Source organism: Pectinophora gossypiella, chromosome 2 (genome assembly GCF_024362695.1).
Source record: "Pectinophora gossypiella chromosome 2, ilPecGoss1.1, whole genome shotgun sequence".
NCBI lineage: Eukaryota > Metazoa > Arthropoda > Insecta > Lepidoptera > Gelechiidae > Pectinophora > Pectinophora gossypiella.
Window position 1 is genome coordinate 12,638,913 of NC_065405.1, and position 19,290 is coordinate 12,658,202.

The window sequence follows — 19,290 nt, forward strand, 5'->3', positions numbered from 1 at the left end:
CATACTTACCTCTCTTCTCGATAATTTTCGCTTCTAAAGTTTCCCAACACGCTGGTAACCCGCGCCTCTCTTCGCTTTCACCAACCCCGGAGGAAGAAAGGAAGCGGTGTGGTCGGCGCGACAATAGCCGTCCGTCCATCCGCCTGTCTACCCGTCATCGTCATTAGCATTAATAACTCCATAGCGAGAGAATGCCCGACGTCCTTGCGGTTTGCAGAGGAAGCCTCGAGCCCTAATAATTCTATCAATAGGCGCGCGCCGCCTGCGGTTGCGGCCGAACCAAGCCGTAGGAAATGTTTGGAATGCCTGCGCCTGCGATACACTGAAACTATTTGCAACATTGTCGAAGTAAACTGTCAACTTTGTTTTTACTTTGATCTCTAGTTTCTTATCCTTTTATTAAAGAAGCGCGTACGTCCAAAGATTGAGAAAGGACAAATACAAGGCAATGCAATAAAACCAATTTAATCAGAAAAATGAAAACACGTCACCAAAAAAAATACCTACTATAAATATTGGTTCAAGAAAACCGAAATAATTACCAACAAAACAATACAACAAGTTCATTTGGAGACTGACTCCAAATGTTCGAAAAGTATGTAATCTCAGAAAAATGCGAAGATTTCTTGCACTTTGTCTTGATTTTTGCCAATATTGTCTGTTTTATCTTTCTTGAGGACAGCATCAATGTCGGCCATGAGCGCTTGGTAGCGCTGCTCTCTCAGCAAGTTGTCCTGCAGGCTCTCGAGATAGTCCTTGCCCTGCATGAATCCCTCGAGGTTGTAACGTGCGCTGGCGTCGCCGCGGTGCTCCATCACAACCTGCTCGCAGAAATCATACGTGCGGATCTTCTCAAGCTTCTTGGAGCAATCCTGGAATTAGTTGGTAATTATGAATTGGGTAAGAGCAAACTGTACTGGTTTTCGACAACTACAGAGTATACAGCTTTCATTGCCTTATTTGGTTTAGGTACTATACCTACTTTTAATTTTTTAAATTAAATTGGCAATTGTAATAACAAAATATCCGTCTTCTTCCGATAAGTAGGTATAGTATGTATGGAACAAATGGAACTTATTTGAAATATCATTTTTAACAAAATAATTGCTTCTTCGTCTATATATATATAATATATATCACATCACACATCACCAGCCCATTAACGTCCCCACTGCTGGGGCACGGGCTTTCCCTATGGATGGATAGGGAGATCGGGCCTTAAACCACCACGCGGGTCCACTGCGGATTGGTGGTTATTAACGACTGCTAATGCAGCCGGGACCAACAGCTTAACGTGCCTTCCGAAGCACGGGGGAGCTCGAGATGAAAACTTTTTTTTGTGGTCACCCATCCTATGACCGACCTTTGCGAAAGTTGCTTAACTTCAACAATCGCAGACCGAGCGCGTTTACCGCTGCGCCACCGAGCTCCTCATAATATATATAATAGATATAATATATATATCTAAACTAAATTAAACCATCTTTTGGACTGACTCAACCGCGGTCCTCGAGTGGATTCGGAGCGACCCTCGAGCGTTCAAACCATATGTGGCGCACAGGTTGGGACATATACCTAATACCACAACCCGTTCTAATTGAAGATGGATCCCTAGCTCTCTCAATGTCGCCAAAGACATTTTAGATTTAAGGGTATAATATAATAGGTAAGTACTTACAAGGGATTTTCCTTCCGTGTTAGAATTTAGTGATTCTTCCACTAACATTTTATGAAATAAAATCGTTCTCAATGTTTGCTTGGCAATCTCTTCATTTCTCACACATGTATCTTCTTCACTACAACGTACTACAATTCCAGTAGGTATATGCGTGATGCGGACGCCGGTGTACTTAGTGTAAGCAGTAAAATGATCAGGACTGCTAGGGATTCCTGTATCTATTACCATTTCACTCGGTGCGATATTCCACTCTACATCATTAGGTTGAGAGAAAACAGCTACGTGAACATGACTAGACTGGGCATCATCGGTCTCACTTGCATTGGGTATTTTCTCATGTATTCCAGCCTCGAAACTCATAAGTTGAAGGGCGCCAAGTCCACTTATCAACATCGACGCTTTGTTAATGCCTAAAACACTGGACTTGTCTAGAGAAACACGGTCCACGTCCCAATTTTTGTAGCCTGCATAAGTTGTATAGAGCTGGTATAATATTTCAGCAAACTGCGTGGCTTGTTCTCCTTTCCTAGCTGTTAGTTGCAAGAGTACACCACTGTCTATTAGACATGGCTCCAGTAGCGTGCACTGCAGTCGACGGTGGAGTTCTTGGTCACGCGTCTGGTGTATACGAGTTTCTTGTTTTATCATTTCCTTAACTTTTTCATCTCCTTTATCTTCCTTATTTGCCCTCAGCGATTTAAAACTATTACTCTGCGCTACGATATCCACAACTGGTTTTATTTCACGAAGTCTCTTGACTTCAGCTGAACTCTTGTCTTCTTTCGCGACGAGAGTTTCGTTTTCCACTATTAAATAATTCAAATACTTCCTAATGGATGGATCAGATAAATCCACAGATTTTTGATTATAAAACCTTCGACAGAAAATTGAACATGACTGTGTTTTAGTCAACATTGGTAGACAAAATAAACGTGTGAGCAACATAATATTGTATTGTATAGTATTATTTGTAACTTATTATTTTTTCGTAAACTATTGAATTTTACGTTACGCAGTGAATAAATCGTAAACAGTGAAGGTGTTGTGAATAAAACGTAGTAAATTTATTCTTTGGTTGTGAACGTGTGAAGCATAGATAAGAGTATTGGTGTGAAGGAAAAGAATAATGACGTTGACAACTTGTTTAAAAAGACTTTATTAAATTAGCCCATCGATAAGAAACTTTATTAATTCTATTATAGTCTTGGGAGCATCTCATGATTGGCACTGCCCAGCCCGTTAGGAGTTACGGACATCTAACTTAGTATGGTATCTGATTTAACTTGGTACCGTAGTAAATACATCTACTTTGTGCCTCTAGTGTCGCCATCTATGAAGCAAATAAAATAGTGCAACTATTCCACACGAGATGGCATTAGCAGTTTGAAATATCACTATTGCACACTAGATAGCGTAGTATTGTAATAAATGTAGTGCGTGTATCCGAAATCCGAATGAATGAATTCGAACGACTACCGTGACGTTTATTTGACATTGACAAAATATCATTTGTTTGGCTTTTCGGCGGGAAAAGGGAACGGGACAGTTGCTTTCTTCATTGAGTAATCTAAATAATTAATACGAAGTGGTGTTTTGTGGTTAATGATCGCATTAAGTTAGTCAGAAGACATTCGCGAGTGTTATTATATTGGAGTATTCAATGAACAAAGTGTATCTGCCTATTTTCGCTTCGTGCCGGGAAGCCGCTTCATAACTCAAAAGTTTATGCGGACTTTTGAGTTAATTCGTTTGGGGTTCGGAGTAGGAGTCTACTCCGAGGGTGGGGGCTTAGGTTTCATCATCATCATTCATCACCTTTCATCATTTCATTAATCATCAAGAAAAAAAAATACGTAAGACATGGCTGTATGGGCATAGTTCCCTTTGCCTTACCCTTCGGGGAAAACCAAAACAAAAAAAAAAAATATCATTTGTTTTCGTATTAATATAACCTATTTTATATTGAATTAAAAAATATAAATTAATATCGCAGAGTTAAATTCTACAATTCAAACATGTCTCTTTCGCGTGTGTTACTTTTTCGTAAATTATGTAATACGGAAAAGTGCTCATTAATTTTTAAAAGATGTAATTCTCAAAATTCGATCAATTTATCTGACCCTTCAGTCCAGAGATATCTCAGTTATCTGATGATTGAACACGAAAATCTCTCTGTTAAATCACGTCGGGATCCGGAAGAAGTAAGACGTCTTCAGGAGATAAAGCCTATTGTGCACGCGCTAGAGCAGAGAATTTACTTGTACGATAGCATCGAGTCGTTAAAAGAACTAAACAAAAAGGAAGGTGATGATGAAATTAAGAAAATGATAAAAGAAGAAGCAGGCATTTATCTGAAACGCGTGAATGAAGTTGATAGTGAACTGCAATCCATTTTACTAGAACCATACTTGTCTGAAGGTGGTATTTTACTTGAAGTCACCGCTGGCGCCGGCGGGCAGGAAGCTATGCTGTTTGCCAGAGAGCTTTTCGAGTTATACGAATCTTACGCGAATTATAAAGACTGGGAAGTGGATATAGCATCAATTGAGGAGTCTGACCTTGGTGGCTACAGAAAAGCTTCATTATTAATTCGAGGTATGGGTGTGCCTGAGTTAATGAGAATGGAAGCAGGAGTGCACCGTGTGCAGAGAATCCCGACCACTGAGAAGGGAGGGAGGATTCATACTAGTACAGTATCTGTGGCAGTACTACCACAGCCATCAGATATAGAACTAGATATTCCAGAGAGGGATATAACTATAGAAACTAAACGGGCTAGTGGTGCAGGTGGTCAACATGTCAACACAACAGACAGTGCAGTCCGCATCATACACAATCCCACTGGCACAGTGGTTGAATGCCAAGAAGGTAGATCACAAATTAAAAATAAACAAATTGCTATGGAAAAGTTGAGAACCCTCTTGTACCAAAAACAACATGAAGAACAAGTCGCTAGAATTAATTCTGAAAGGAAATCACAGGTACCTATAAGGAAAAATACTTTAAAAAGAAAGCCCAATATTATAATTGAAATAGAATGAAAATAATTAATTTACTAATATTTTAACAATGACCGGAAACCAATACAAAAATCTATTAATTATTTAAAATGTAAAATATTTTGTTTCAGATTGGCTCCAGCAATAGGAATGAGAAGATTCGAACTTACAACTACCCTCAGGACCGTGTGACAGAGCACCGCGAGGGTGGCGGCACACAGCACAGCCTCAAGACCTTCATGAAAGGAGAGGAACAGCTGGAAAGTCTGCAGGAAAACCTCCTACGCCACCAACGCTTCCAGGCCCTCATGGAAGACATACAAGAGTATATAAAAAAACACCAAGTTGATACTACCAGTAAAGTGTAAGTGATTCCTACACATATTTATTTAACTAATATGTTATGATATACACTACAATATATGGTAGTAGACATCTCAAGTATATTAGTATACAATAAAAATAAAGTTTGTGCACTGACCAGTTTTATGTTTATGTAGGTACCTAATTTTGAGATCCAAGTGAATGTGTTTTCTTCAGACATCTGGATTGCACAGGATTTTTGTTTATTTGTAAACTAGCAGTCAATAGAAATGTTTCCATTGCTTAATTTGTATTAGACATTGTTAAATAGTTTTATAGTTTGTGTAAAAAAAAAAGTCTGATGTACAATAAATATTTTATTTTGTACCAAATGAATAATCACAATATTACAGGAAATTAACATAATAGATCACATCTACTACATAAATGACAGAGATTCAAATTACTAAACACTACAAATATGTTAAGGTAATTCAAAATGTGATAGTTATTAATTTATTAAATAAAAGCAACCACTGATTTGTTTTAATTATAATATACTTAGACTCTGGAAAGCTTTTACATAACGCTTCCATCCCAGACTAAAATTATTAAAAACTTCCAGGACGGAGTAAACATCAACCATCATTTCATATAATACTGAAAATCAATGTACAACATTGTAAAGAATAGGATTTATTAGAATGCAAAAAGCCAATTTGTTTACAAAAGCTATCTAATTAATTCAATATATTCTTATTGAATCCTCACACAATAGTACTTCATTCTTCATTAGCCTAATATTTTAATAAAGGAGTTAAAAATTACTTCCTATTTTTGATATGACAACACACAATGCCTCATAGATATCATGGCACCTTGGGAGCATAGGTACATCTAATAATAATAATCTTACAAATACAAAATATGAAATTACTTGTGTGATATGTGGGAATGACATGTACTTTATATTTTCCTAGCTTGTACAACAACTAAAAATTAATAGACTTTATAATGCTCATAACAAAATAATTATCATATAATATAATGTTGACTAGACGTTTCTATTACATTAATAATCTAGGTAGGTTCTTCAATAAACTATTACACGCAATAACAAAATTGTAGTAGTTAATTCCGTCTCATAATAAGATAAAATTTTGATACGCAGATTTTTAGAAATATTTCAATAATGAAAGTATTGTCAATGGAATCCAGAGTATGTTTTTATGAGGTAGGCTGCCGCGGCCGCACATGTCGATGTTGCTCTCCTGCAAAAATTTATAATATTGTAATACACCCGCGATTCATCATGAAATTTAGTATCTATACTAAATAAACTAATGCCTATCTCCCGTAAACGACTTAGCAAGCGTGATAGTGAAGCTCGACGATACTGGATCTATTTGCTTCGATCTTAGTGTACCTGGATGAGCCCTTCATATTTATTAAGCATTTCGTAGTTCGCTGTAGTTAGTGGTAAATTGCACTAGATCTGAATAGTTATCCCTTATCTTGCTCAACATTTCGCTGATGATTGTAAACCAAAAAGCAAGGTACCTCCGTGTGATTCCTGATGCAAGAGGCGGGCTGCTTCCTGTACAGCGGGTGCATGTGCTTGAGGCAAGGCAGCGACTCGTTGTACTGCACCTCGTTTGCGTCGATGGCCGTCAGCGTGACGTCCTCGCGGGCACACAGCGCGTCCACCACCACCAGCAGCATGTTGGTGTAGTTCACCAGCTGCGCGTAGAAGGGACGCTTGCAGTCGTTCAGCGGCTTGCTCAACTTGTCTTCCAAGTTGTTGTACTCCAGTTGGTAGAGGTACATCTCCCTGTCGCAGGGCGTTGGCCGTGTCCGGTTGATAAGCACCAGCTTCTCGAAGTCTCTCTCCACCGCCCGTGACGGAGGCTTGTTCGACATATACGGGTCGTCCGTCTCTTCGTCGTTCTCGTAATTCTGATACGCTGTTGATGAGAACGCATGTCAGTATGAAGTAATACCTACCATCGTCACATGCAAACTTCAAAATAGCCAAGATTTGTTTATAGATACATGCTGAAAGTATTAACAATACCTGTAGAATCGATTGATTTAATCTTTAGATTGTGTAAATATAATAAATAGAGTAATAACAACTGTACCTACATACATAACAACAACAAATATAGATACTTAAATATTATTCCACACTGGAAAGCCGAACAATTAGCCAATTTATTATAAGGCATGATAAAATAAATAATAATATAAATCTAAATATCAATAAAAGTAGGTAGTAGATGATACATAGATACACAGATCTGCATGCAGAGGCACACTGCGGTACTACAAATCGCTTACGTATTTACAATCTGCGTCAGATTTCATGTAAGAAGATTCCAAGTTGAAAACCCTTCACACTCTTAAATAGAATGACAATGTAGTGTTGTATGACTACTTTCGACAAACTAGAAACATGCACATTCCGGGGCGATTTCTACGAGATCAAAACGTAATCAAAGACTGCACTAAACGTTGTTTAGTGTCATAGGACGATACGGCTACAGTGCTCGCGCTATAACTCACCGGTGGGTGTAACATATTCTGAAAACAAGATGGAGTCATTACTACTTTCGTAAAATACTTAGCTACGTCCAATTATTGACTCCATGGTAAAATTTTGACTTCTCTACCAACGTTTGGATAATTTATTTGCTAAATTCGTTTGGGTGCGACAATTGCGAAGCACCTACATGCACTTCGTGTTCTGCAGTCATAATTACTATTACGTGACTATGTAGTAAACTTAAAACACACAGGTAATACGCTATTTTTTCTATCATGTGACTTTTCTATTCCTAAATATGACTTGACTTTATATCCAAAACACAGATATCGTTAAAGATATATACTTATCGCGTTTAACTAGCGAGCTTCAGAAGATCTGTTTTTTTTTAAAAGAAAATCATTTTGAGTCGTTAGTCTTTGTACATTTGACATGCACAAAAACATAGAGAAGCACAATGCTGTTTCTGGCGTACATATTGTCTGCGAAAATACAACATTTGTTGTCGCTATAGTGCTCGTTGTCATGCAGAATTGCACAGATCATGCTGACAACGCGCAAGAGCCACATTGAACTAGGAAGAACAGTCTCAAGGATTAAATTCACATTGAAATTTGTGTCTAATATATTGTTTGCAATGAATAATGAGTACACTTCGATCCTGTGGTGGTGAAATGAAGTAGCATTCAGTACAGTCCTGATTGTTTCTTACCGTCGTCGAAGGAATAACTGGCTTGAGCCAAACCTACAGCTATAGAGTTGTAGAGCCACATCGACGTTGCCAAGAACCATGCCATGATCAGACGCAGATTTTCTAACGGCTGAAACGATATAATTGTTAAAACAGTTATAGTACCTACACGTCATTTCACAAGACTTATTTTCACGAAACGGGATTTTAAATTAAATTCTCACCGTAATCAACATTGACGCGAAATTGGTCGTCTTCTTTTCCCGAAAGCAAACCGCTTGATAGTCTATGATGTGTACCGGTCTGAACACTTCGTCTTCCACTAACTTCGTCATGATATCCGGTCGGACCTGAAGCATTAGTCGCTATGAGTATGATAAATTCCAATTAAAAGAATGTCAAAAAAGTTTGATCAAATTGTTAACGTGATTGTCCCTGATTTCATTGCTACTGGGGTACGATTCTCCCAAAATGTATTTATATCAAGGTTTGACGTCTAAGATTACCTCGACAATGTTAATTATGTTCACTAGCTCTATACTTACCTTCCCAAAGAACTGTCCCGTCTGGTTGCTGTCTTGGCTAACCACGATCCATCCATTATTGTCCACTAGGTAGCAGTCCCAGTTATCTGATTCACACGTGACGCATTCCTTGTTGTGTTCACACTGAAATATATGAGGGAGAATTTGGTTAAGAAAGAAAAAAATATTCTCATAGACATAAAAGAATCAACATTCCAAAAGCAATGTAAATAATGGCAACAGTTAATATTTCCATTAACACAGTTGACGATACGGCTCATCACCTACAACGTTAGTCTAACAGAAATCTCGGTAAAGCCTGGTTACTCAGTTCATCTTGCGATGGTTATAGCTCTGTCACACTGCATTTATGGCAAATAAAGAATCTTATCTTATCTTACAAACCCAATGGGGAATACAGCCGTGAACTTGCTACGGGCACTATTCTGTCTGAGGTCAGTGTACCAAAAAATAACGATCAACTTACCGACGAAGTGATATTCTCGAACCATTCCCTTAGGCGTTCATGTTTGAATTGAAACCCGACTACTGCTGCTGGCGCCTTCCTGTGTCCGTCTCCATGGAACACGGCATGAGAGGCTGTTACCATGGCTGCACTAACGTTCAATGGAAACTTATCAGTGTTGAGATCTGCGCTGTAGACGTAACTCAGTGGGTCCACATAATGCTGCTCGACGGCACGACGATACCAGACTTCGTCTATTGCTCGAGGGTATTGCTTCCCGAATTCAGGCCTGTAAATAGTCATTTTGTTCTCATTTGGGTGTGTGGTTTTTGCGTTCACTCTAAAATCACTTCATTGTGCATGGCGTTAGTAGGGATAATTAATTATTGATATTTGGAATTAGATATTTTTAAAGACAATAAAATTGGGAAATGTGTTAATACCGATTTTTTCAACTGCACCAAACTACAAACAACATAAAGTGCGAGTATAATGGTCATATACCAATGGATAAGTAAACTTCCTAGTTTACTTATCATTTAGTATACTTATAATTCACTCCTGTGAATGATGTATGTACAATAAATATAGAATATATCTTACTTGTCGTTGTCATGTTCCCTTGGCGGATGTGTCTGCCAGCGTGTGAGTCCACTGTGGGTGGCCATAAAAGCCACGATGTACCCGAATCTCTGAATGAACTCGGCCCTGTCACCAATGAAATACAATTCAAATTCTCTGTATGAAAAACTATTGCGATGTCTGATTGTTGTGTGACAACGGAGTTTTATTTGTGGAGTAGTTATTGATTACTTTCTATTAATAGAATTATATTTTTAATAGCTTTCTCATGATTTAAATTCTAAACCAAGTTCTATTAATTGTCTTATGCAGATCGGAATAATAATTATCTAGATCTTTGAGCCTAACAATAAACAATGAAATAAGATGTTATTAAGATGACAAAACTACCATTTGCTCATGATTTTACTAACATTATTCAAAGATATGTACATAATTATATCTATCCGCCAGTAGGAACTACTTATTCGTTCTTTCAGTTAGTGTAGGTAAGTGTATTGTGTCTTGGACAAACTACACTTTCTAATCTTACAATCCTCCTTTGGCTGCTAAAACATTTAAATGAAAACACAATATAACGATACTTACTCTCCTCGGGTGCATAAAAAGTAACGTCAAATAGCAATCGACTAACACTTTTACTGGTTTACTCAATTTCCTTATTTTACTTCTTTCGTTCCACAGCTTATCTTATATCGTAAGAAAGTTACAGTATTGCTAATTGGTTAACTGATCACCAAATTACTTATTCTTTTTCACTCTTTTCGGTTTGTTTTCGTTCAGTTATTATCCTTGTACCCAAGGACCTTTCTTATCAACAATTGTCTTGAAAGTATTTTTTCTTGAGGGTTTTGAAAAGCATGCAAAAGACATCCGAGTCGAAATTGTACTTTACCTCGGCAAGAGTCCAATCACTTTAGTCAAGGGGCTATCCGGGCGACAATTACAACAAAAGGATGTGCAACATGAGTATAAAGTGTGTACTGACATATCAGACAAAAGTTGTAAATTGCAAGTAGTAAGTAGGTCTAAGTTATAAATAACATAATTAGAAACAGGTCTTGAAATTTGTTCAATAGTGTACTATTCTAGATATCTAATATTAGTGAATCTTCAAAAATATTTAATTTAGATATCATAATTGTAGCAACATCTTACAAAGTGTCACCATCTAATATTTTAGATTTATCCCAAAATAGTGTCACAATCTTCTTTGATAATCTCGACACCTCTTTAATTTTCGATGACCTTTAGTGAAGTGAAACGCAGGTCTCGTTAAGTATATCGACAAATACAAGTGACCAACATATAAGCTATGCTACACAGTATTCACAATGTGAGTAGGAATGTATCTGTAATATGTTGGAATTGTTGTACTTACGCCTTATCATCCGAGGCTGACTCCGATATGCTCTTGTTGAACCAGACTGTATTCCTGGCGTCATAGACCAATGCTTGCATAAGTCCATGATCACCTGCAATTTCATTTTTTCGTGTTTAAATGAAGTTGAGTTTTCATGAGAAATATTTCTTACTTCCGTAACCGTAATATTCGTTCTGTTGCTATACAAATAATAATAATTTGGATGATTTTATTTAAATTAAAAACAGAATTACGCTTAGCTGAAACCCCGCCTGATAGTCGTGTGCATATCAAGAAAAGCGATGTATCTAAGTGTCATGGGTTAGATTGTCCAAAAATTAAAGTACATATACGTACACATTAAACCAATCAAGTGTCACTATAGTAACATGACTTAAACCTTTCAATAATTTATAATAGGTACTTACAATAATATTCATTTTTCGGCTGGTTGTTTGATATTTTCCGTTCCTTTGTCTCAGGTGTGCCTGTAAAATAAAGATTATGGTTTATTGAACAGATTCATCTACAGTCCTATGTACTTGCCGTCACAGGTGATGCCTGAATTCACTTATAAGAAAATCAATTTAAAATCAACTTAAAATTCATAAACACAGCACTGATTGAAAGTCATGATTCTATTTTAATACTATCTTTGGGCAGAAGGCAGTCATGCTTTCTGTGTCGTATTACATTATATTGCCTGGCTTATAAAACAAATAACAAATAGAAAACCGAATACAACGAACTTAGATTTCGAACTCGACTGCGTATACATACTTACCGTTGTTATGTCGCTCATGTCCCTTGCTCTTGTGATGCTCAGGCGGGCGCGGCTTGGCTGGCCACCGCCAGCCTGGCTTGGCAACGCGCTCCAGGAAATATGACAATTCCTCCTCCGCAGTTGCGAATGTGCGCTCGTAATGGCGGCAGTACAACCTGCAATCGCGAGATCATTTATTAGAATTTTGGGTCAAAAGAATCATCACTTCAAACGCTTGTAATCGATTGCTGTTCCTTATTAAAGAAACAATGTTTCTTTATTAGAATCCTAATACCGCCATAAAACCAACAACAACTATTCATAGATGAATTATCCCAGTTTGCATGCTAATTCTTCATTTAAAATGTTTCAATTACCAATCAGGGTGCACACTCCATTTGTCAGACAAGTACTGCTTAGCTGTAATATTCTTCGAGGTTAGCGAAAGGCGGTGGATGTCGTCGGTCGGAGGAGGGGTGATGCGATGGCGACCATAGTTCTCTGGAATGGTCACCACTAAGGTGAATGGCGAGTCACTGATGCCAGTCCAGAAGTAATGCTTCTTGCCACGTGACACCCTTTTCTGGAAATGTAAAGAATAAAACTAGTCTTATCGCAGGTTTCAAATCATATTTTTATCTCGAGAATCACGGCATTCTATGGGCAAATGAGGATGCATTTGACAGACAAGCGTCTGTTATTATTTCAGTAAGTATAGTTTGCTATCTAAATAATGCTTACCATATCATCCATATGATATTTGACATTCATAATCTTATTTCCCGTCTTTTGATCGATTATTTCTTTTCGGAGCTGAAACGAAGAACACTGGTTATGAAAATACTGTTATCTACCTAATCTAAACAAAATAAACTTATTTCTGATGTTTATCTCTTACCGCAGTGAGTTCTTTGCTAAAGTTTCTAGGCCCTCTATCGTCATCAAAGAGTTCAACTTCTATCATATCGACACTGTTGTAGCTTGGTTTGAGAATTTGCTGGAACTGTTGTTAAAATTAGTTAGTTATATGTTGCATCTTTATATACTTAGGTAAATAATATTTTTTGGAATAAATTGACATTGACACTTACTACGGGCCTCAGATCAGGATGTATCAAGATGTATCCGTTGTTAGTCACGATGAAAGCGTATCCATTTACACCAATCTGCAACAGGAGTATTTTTTGATGTAAGTACCATAAATGCGATGCAATTAGAGTTCTACTTGTAAAACTGGTGTAAGTAGGGACGGCAAAAGTGACTAAATGTAGGGTTGTAGATCGTTTTTAGTGTCGAATACTTCAACCATATCTATAGAACTGTTAAAAGACAAGACGTCTCAGCTTAAAAAGAAGATGAAACAGAAAAAGATAATGATGGTTTTAAGCTTACCTTATAAGGAGTCATCAATGCTTGTATCTCGGTTAGAGGAACGTCTGTTCCTGCCACTCCCAGTAATCTAGCAATACGCATCTGAAAATTGTTGATCGATTAGTACCTCTGAATTGGATGGCGCGTCTTTATCATGTACTGTATTCGAACATCATAATTTCAATATATGCAAGTTTATTATTTGCCAAAACAAAAACATCATAATCTGCTATTATCTACTTAATATCAAAAAATCTAAAAGAATAGCTATATCAAAGAAATCTATGACAATATTAAAACATATTAAATTCAATTTATCTAACTACTTAGTCGTATTTGGCGTAGTATTAGCCATTGTTCTACTGAATGTTATTCGTAAGAACTTTCTTACAAATCTAGCAGTAGTTAGTTAGTATTTAGCATCTACGCCCCGTTATGCGAAGTTCTATATTAATATAGAACTACCATATTTATAAAACTAGTTAAGTATAATGAAAATTACAGACTCTAGCAAATCTACTCAAATAATGTTACTTATTGTTTATTGCATCAAATTAAAATCTACATTTTATATTAAATGCATCGTCTACCGTTTCTGTCGTGGGGCAAGTGACCTTTCAAAGTGATCCTTGCATGAATCTGTTGACATTTTTAAATGAATATTTCAAAAATACAACATCAAACAGAGTTAAAAGGAAGGGCCTCTAAAGTTGAGCGCACTTGCTAAGACATTGTGAAAGAACGGTAGATAGGACGTACATCTTCACAGCAAACAAATGGAAGATCAAACTGTTCCCTGCTGGCTGTGGCTATGAGCCACATGATCGCATCCGTCTCCTCGCACGCTTCCCGCTCGTATCGTAATGTAGAGTATGTGACCTGTGCCTACCTCTTTCTGGCCGTTCTCCTCTACGGACTGCGATTGGTTGTGGACGTACGAATGCAATAAAATATAATAACATATAGATAAATGCATTATTACAACTTCCACTAGGAATAAATGTTTTCTCTTTTATATAAGAAAACTTGCACTAAAATTGTTAATATATCAAAAATTTGCCATTCTTAAGAAAATAATGATTGAAACTGAAATAGGTACTCAAGTAACAAAAGCCCCATTCCCGCCACATCTCGGGCTGCACGATTCTCGAATCGAAAATATTTACATTTACTTGTTGTGGTACAAGTCAACCTCCAAATGTCTCTACGAAGACATTACTAAAGTTCAGGCAAACATTTCGTTTCATTAGATAGTGTGTGTAATATAGATCATAACTCTTGCAAAGAAATGAATCTGTAAATTGATAGAAAAGTTGGTCATAACACCCTAGTGGTCTACGCCTACGATCTAGTAGAAAACTACTAAACTACAGTAAGCCAAAAGGGTCGAACAACACAAGTGGCATGGCGTCGTGCGGCGGCCGCGGCTGCGGCGCGCGCGCGCCTCGCGAACATCTATCGAGGACAGATGCATCGCTAACGGGGCCAAATAACACTTTACCGTTACTGAAATTCAAAAAACTAAATCATAAAAACTCTCTTTCTTGCAAAACTTTACATTAAATCATCAAAACTTTCTAAGTGTAGTACCTCTTTCGTAACTGATACCCAGTAAGCTTCATTTATCAGTACATTCTCTGTGATGTTCTGAGGGGAAACCATCAAACAAAACGGAGCATTATTAAAAAGGTATTTGCTTATGATATTACACACATATTAAAGAGATAGATACACATTTATAGCACAGTCAGAGTAGAAAAAGGCAGAGCTTACTTCCAATATTTAAAACAAAACCAATCTGGAAACACAATTATCTTGTATAGAGACGATACGAACGTATCAGGTCATGCATAGGAGAAAATTTAGAATTTTGAAAACACAGTGTTCAACATATTTCAGTTTGGAGGCAATGTTCGAGTCAATCAAAAAGAGACTTTAGTTGTTACTGACCATTTGTCTTAAAAACACAGGATGAAATTCTCTTTTTCAAAGGCCCGAATCTTTGTATAGTTAGTGACTTTGGGACAGATTAACGAGTAAACATTGAACGAACAAATAGCACATTGAGGAGTAGCAGCAACGTGAACCCACCTCGTTGTGCCGTAGGTCGTACACGGGCATGGAAACCGACGTCATGAGCTGATATTGCGAATTGCCAATCTCGCTGTACTGACCCTGTTTCATCTGGAATGTCAGCATATCAACATCAAATATATCGATTCATTTCCTACATATGTTATTAACCCACTGGTATTACCGCACCTGTGTTATTCTCCATCTGCGGTCCTGTTCTTTCTCGGAGTTAAATAATGCCTTGTCTCTCCTCTGGCTCATGAAGCGCTCCTTTTGTTCTGCTCTTTCGCGTTGTTCCCATAAATAATCGGCTACTTTTGGGTCCTGAAATTCACGAACTATTTAAGTACACAAAGCCAATATTGAAAACACCAAAATATATAACAGTTGTTGATATACTTACGGTGACATTAGCGTAAACGGGTGTCCATACAACTGGGTGTTTTTCTCGCTGAAGTACGAGTGGTCGCGCCAAGACGTTGACGTGTTCCAACACCCGTTCCCGTACTTCAGCTAGTGTACTTAGATGCACGTAGAAGCCTCGATTCGCACAAGCCATCCACTTCACCTCCCTCACGTCTGCCACCTACACACATCCTCACTGATAACATTTTTAGACAAGCCAAAGTACGCGTATGTGCTCCGTGTCTGTCTAAAGTGGTGTGATGAGGATCCTCCGCAGTTTCGTGAATATAAAAGGCTATTTCAAATTTAAACCGTAAATAATAACTACCACAGCGCTATTTATATTGGCAGCCAATCTATTCAAGTAAGAGTAAAATAAGAATTTCTCTATTTTACTAGAAAACTTTTAATAATCTAATACAATCTAATTACTAGGTTCTGTCTACGCAAAAACTCACAATCACCTAAGCTAAAAACACTACAAGACCTACAAGCAAAAGCCACACATAGATGGAAAGAGGAAGATTAAAAGATGTATCCACACGATGAATCAGGGTCAGGATCATATGGGCACATTAGATTTAACATTACATAAACAATTTCCGTCCGGTTTGTTGCATGTTAAACTTATTAAACTCCGAAAGCCCTGGCCCTGATCTACATGGAACACCTTCAACATAATAAATAAAATACAGAATATAATATAATACAAGACGCATGCACGATATTAACACTATACATACAGATATAATACGGACAAATAGATAAATAGACAGAAGAGGGTACCACGTTCTAGGTGTACTGGTAGAAGGTACGAAGGGAAGGCATTATGCAGGCCGCACAATGACTACGACACACAGTAATACCTGAAGTGGTACTACCTTTACCTCGCGACCTATCAGGTACGTAAACACCCGCACCGGGGTCTCATACTTCCAGTTGTACTTTTCGAATATCTCCTTGTAATTGTACGGGACGCCGTCCGTAACCAACATTATTGCCTGGAACAAAATACTTGGAAAGAGATTCATACATGAACTCGCATCCTTAATGGAGTAAACGATAAAATTCCTGCCAGTTTCGATACGTACTTGTATAATATTTCCGGTATTTAGTTTAATTCAAACCTAAGTCAACTGCCCATCTAAATTCTAATTCGTTTAATTATTCTACTCTTATTTTAGTTGTATAAATAACCTTATCGTACCTGGTTACAGTTAGCTCCACCGCTATTATTTCTATAAATCTCCAATAATTCAAAAGCTCTCGTGAGTGCTGCCGAGAAATTGGCTATTTCCATCGTCTCAAAGTTGTCCAGTGCTAGTTTCAATTCCCGAAGATTTCCTAGAGTAGCCTGGGAAACCAAAATAAAGGTTAAATATTAACCAAAATTAACTCTCAACATTATTCGATATTCTTGCATAAGACTATATTTATTACCTGAACTAAAGACTCCTCAAAGCAAGGTACAAGTTCTTCGACAGTGTCAGCAAAAGTCATGACGTTGACGAAGTCGTTATTGCCCAGTGTATCTAGGATGTTTGTGACCACATGTTTGGCGATGTCCCGCCTTTGCCCAGTCATCGACCCACTTCTATCGACCAAGATGACAACGTCCTTGGGACTTGCAGCCGCCTCCATATACCACGCTCTTGTTCGACAGTCAAATATGTCTACTGGGTCTGCTCTCCATTTCATTGCTGAAACACACCACGTGGAATATTTTCTATAATACTAGCAGCAATCATTTTTATACTTTATCTAGAGGTATAATGAAATATATATAATGTGCTCACCAGGGTAATGTCTCATGAATCCTGTGGAGCTACCAAAATATTGCCACGAAAGTGTCGGATCACTTTGGTAGTTATTAATAAAATGTGTATCTAATCCTTCCGACCAGTGAATGCCCTTGATAACTTCCGTAGCTGCAAAAATAAATATTTAAAAACGACAGTGTCTAAATTAAAACTTAAATCGACATGTCAAATAAAAAACATTGTAACTTAAACACGACCTAACCTGACAGATCAAATAGTCATATTGTCGTCGTTGTATCTGACGAGCATCGTGAATATAAAAGGATCACTATGCCATGTGACACGTGTGTCTATAATCTTGTAGGTACTTACCCCATGCATACACGTTGCTTGGCACATGAACACTGCTGAAATTCGTATTCACCGGTATGTTCCAAAAGTGGGCGTTTTGCGCGATATGAGCGCTTCTGGTCGGTGGCCTCGGAATCCAATTTTCCAAACTAAAATCTGGTTCAGCAGTTGTAGTAATAGATATGTCGTCATAAGGTTCATCCATTTCTTTACTGTTATAAAACTGAAAATCCTCCGGTACCGGTTCGTTTTGCTTATCAAACGCCATGTTCTCTGCTGCTTCCACTATTCTCTTTACAGCGCTAACCTTAAGTTCCATCATAGCGCGAATGTCATCTGACATACTCTGAACTAGCTTTTCTCCATCTCTCGATTCGATTTGTGCCGATTTAAAGCTCTAAAATAATGGTTAATTAATTTAACGTATTTCAATGTATTTTAAATTGAGCCGCCCAAGTTGTACTGTAGGTATTATGTTATGTCTACTTAAATATAAAATTAAGTCCTGTGCAATAAAGTGTATTTGAATTGATTTAATTTGATGAGTGTCTGACCCGATACTTACATCTTGTACTTCTTTCTTCCTGGTAATAAATTCTCCGAAATGGTATAACTCTGTTCCGAGCTTAACTGCCCACGCTTGTACTCTGAAGTCACAAAAGTAAAGATTTTGTAATTTATTTCTTGTTATTGTAATGTTCGTCAATTTTATAACATTAGATATGTGTATTTCTTCGGTTTAGTTCTAGTAATTCAAATAACAATTTATAAGCGAATTTTAATCGTTATCGTAACGTAAGCAAAACAAACTATTTGGTAGCTATTTTAGATTATTTCTTTACGCAACTGATCTTATAGTCCTATTACCGTAAGTCAATAATAAGCTTATCTAGTAGTAGTAGACCCTACTTTCTTTTAGGTCGTTCGTTCCAAAGCATTATTGTACTTATAGGCTAATATTTGTAATGATACTTACGTGTTGAGTGATATCTTGACGACGGCATCATTCTGTTGGCTGGATGTGCAATCTCGGGACTCCAGCGACAGAAGTAACAAGAACACGAAGACACCAACACGTTTGCACATCAGAGACACTAATCTAATTTAACCCCTAACATTCACTCATCAGAAGGATGTTTTCATAATTTTACTCATATTCTTGAAATAGCTGAATGGCGATTATCTACAGTTGTTCAGGTTTGGGTCCTCCCGACATTGATAAGGCAGTGGCGGCTGTAAGGCGCAGCCGCGTGCTCGGGACATGCGCAGTGCTCCCCTCGCGAGGCTCAACTGAGTGACCTACTATGCCCCGCTTGTGTATATTAACATATTTGTGCATTATAGGCTACGGGAACCAGACCGCATTGATTATTCTCATATCATTCTAGGTCAGGGTGTCGGCGGCACAATGCGCTT

General features: G+C 37.6%; 3 protein-coding genes across 9 annotated transcripts; 1 reads left to right on the forward strand and 2 right to left on the reverse strand.

The window, feature by feature from the left end:
- Positions 1-605: 605 nt before the first annotated feature.
- Positions 606-2,593, reverse strand: LOC126375625 (peptide chain release factor 1-like). Its single transcript, XM_050022618.1, has 2 exons — positions 1,679-2,593; positions 606-872 (listed from the first exon to the last, which is right to left on the reverse strand). The coding sequence occupies exons 1-2, from the start codon at positions 2,591-2,593 to the stop codon at positions 606-608; spliced, it is 1,182 nt and encodes a 393-aa protein (XP_049878575.1).
- Positions 2,594-3,586: 993 nt separating this feature from the next.
- On the forward strand, positions 3,587-5,517 carry LOC126376507 (peptide chain release factor 1). The gene is made up of 2 exons (XM_050023949.1): positions 3,587-4,659; positions 4,809-5,517. Exons 1-2 carry the CDS (start codon positions 3,694-3,696, stop codon positions 5,043-5,045), a joined length of 1,203 nt encoding a protein of 400 aa, XP_049879906.1. The 5' UTR covers positions 3,587-3,693; the 3' UTR covers positions 5,046-5,517.
- Positions 5,518-5,662: 145 nt separating this feature from the next.
- On the reverse strand, positions 5,663-19,150 carry LOC126376482 (voltage-dependent calcium channel subunit alpha-2/delta-3). Of its 7 annotated transcripts, none has more exons than XM_050023891.1 (27): positions 18,851-19,150; positions 18,440-18,521; positions 17,896-18,271; positions 17,560-17,691; positions 17,204-17,463; positions 16,971-17,117; positions 16,651-16,764; positions 15,762-15,944; positions 15,548-15,682; positions 15,377-15,469; positions 14,175-14,201; positions 13,307-13,387; positions 13,006-13,080; positions 12,813-12,917; positions 12,656-12,727; positions 12,292-12,497; positions 11,936-12,090; positions 11,580-11,639; positions 11,170-11,263; positions 9,810-9,914; positions 9,228-9,495; positions 8,762-8,884; positions 8,441-8,566; positions 8,238-8,346; positions 7,546-7,563; positions 6,541-6,944; positions 5,663-6,251 (listed from the first exon to the last, which is right to left on the reverse strand). In XM_050023891.1, the coding sequence occupies exons 1-27, from the start codon at positions 18,958-18,960 to the stop codon at positions 6,156-6,158; spliced, it is 3,756 nt and encodes a 1,251-aa protein (XP_049879848.1). In that variant the 5' UTR covers positions 18,961-19,150; the 3' UTR covers positions 5,663-6,155. The 7 variants fall into 7 exon arrangements, with proteins under 7 accessions (XP_049879848.1, XP_049879858.1, XP_049879840.1 ...); XM_050023901.1 differs by having other exon boundaries at positions 15,377-15,460; positions 16,645-16,764; XM_050023883.1 differs by having other exon boundaries at positions 16,645-16,764.
- Between the last annotated feature and the right edge of the window lie 140 nt (positions 19,151-19,290).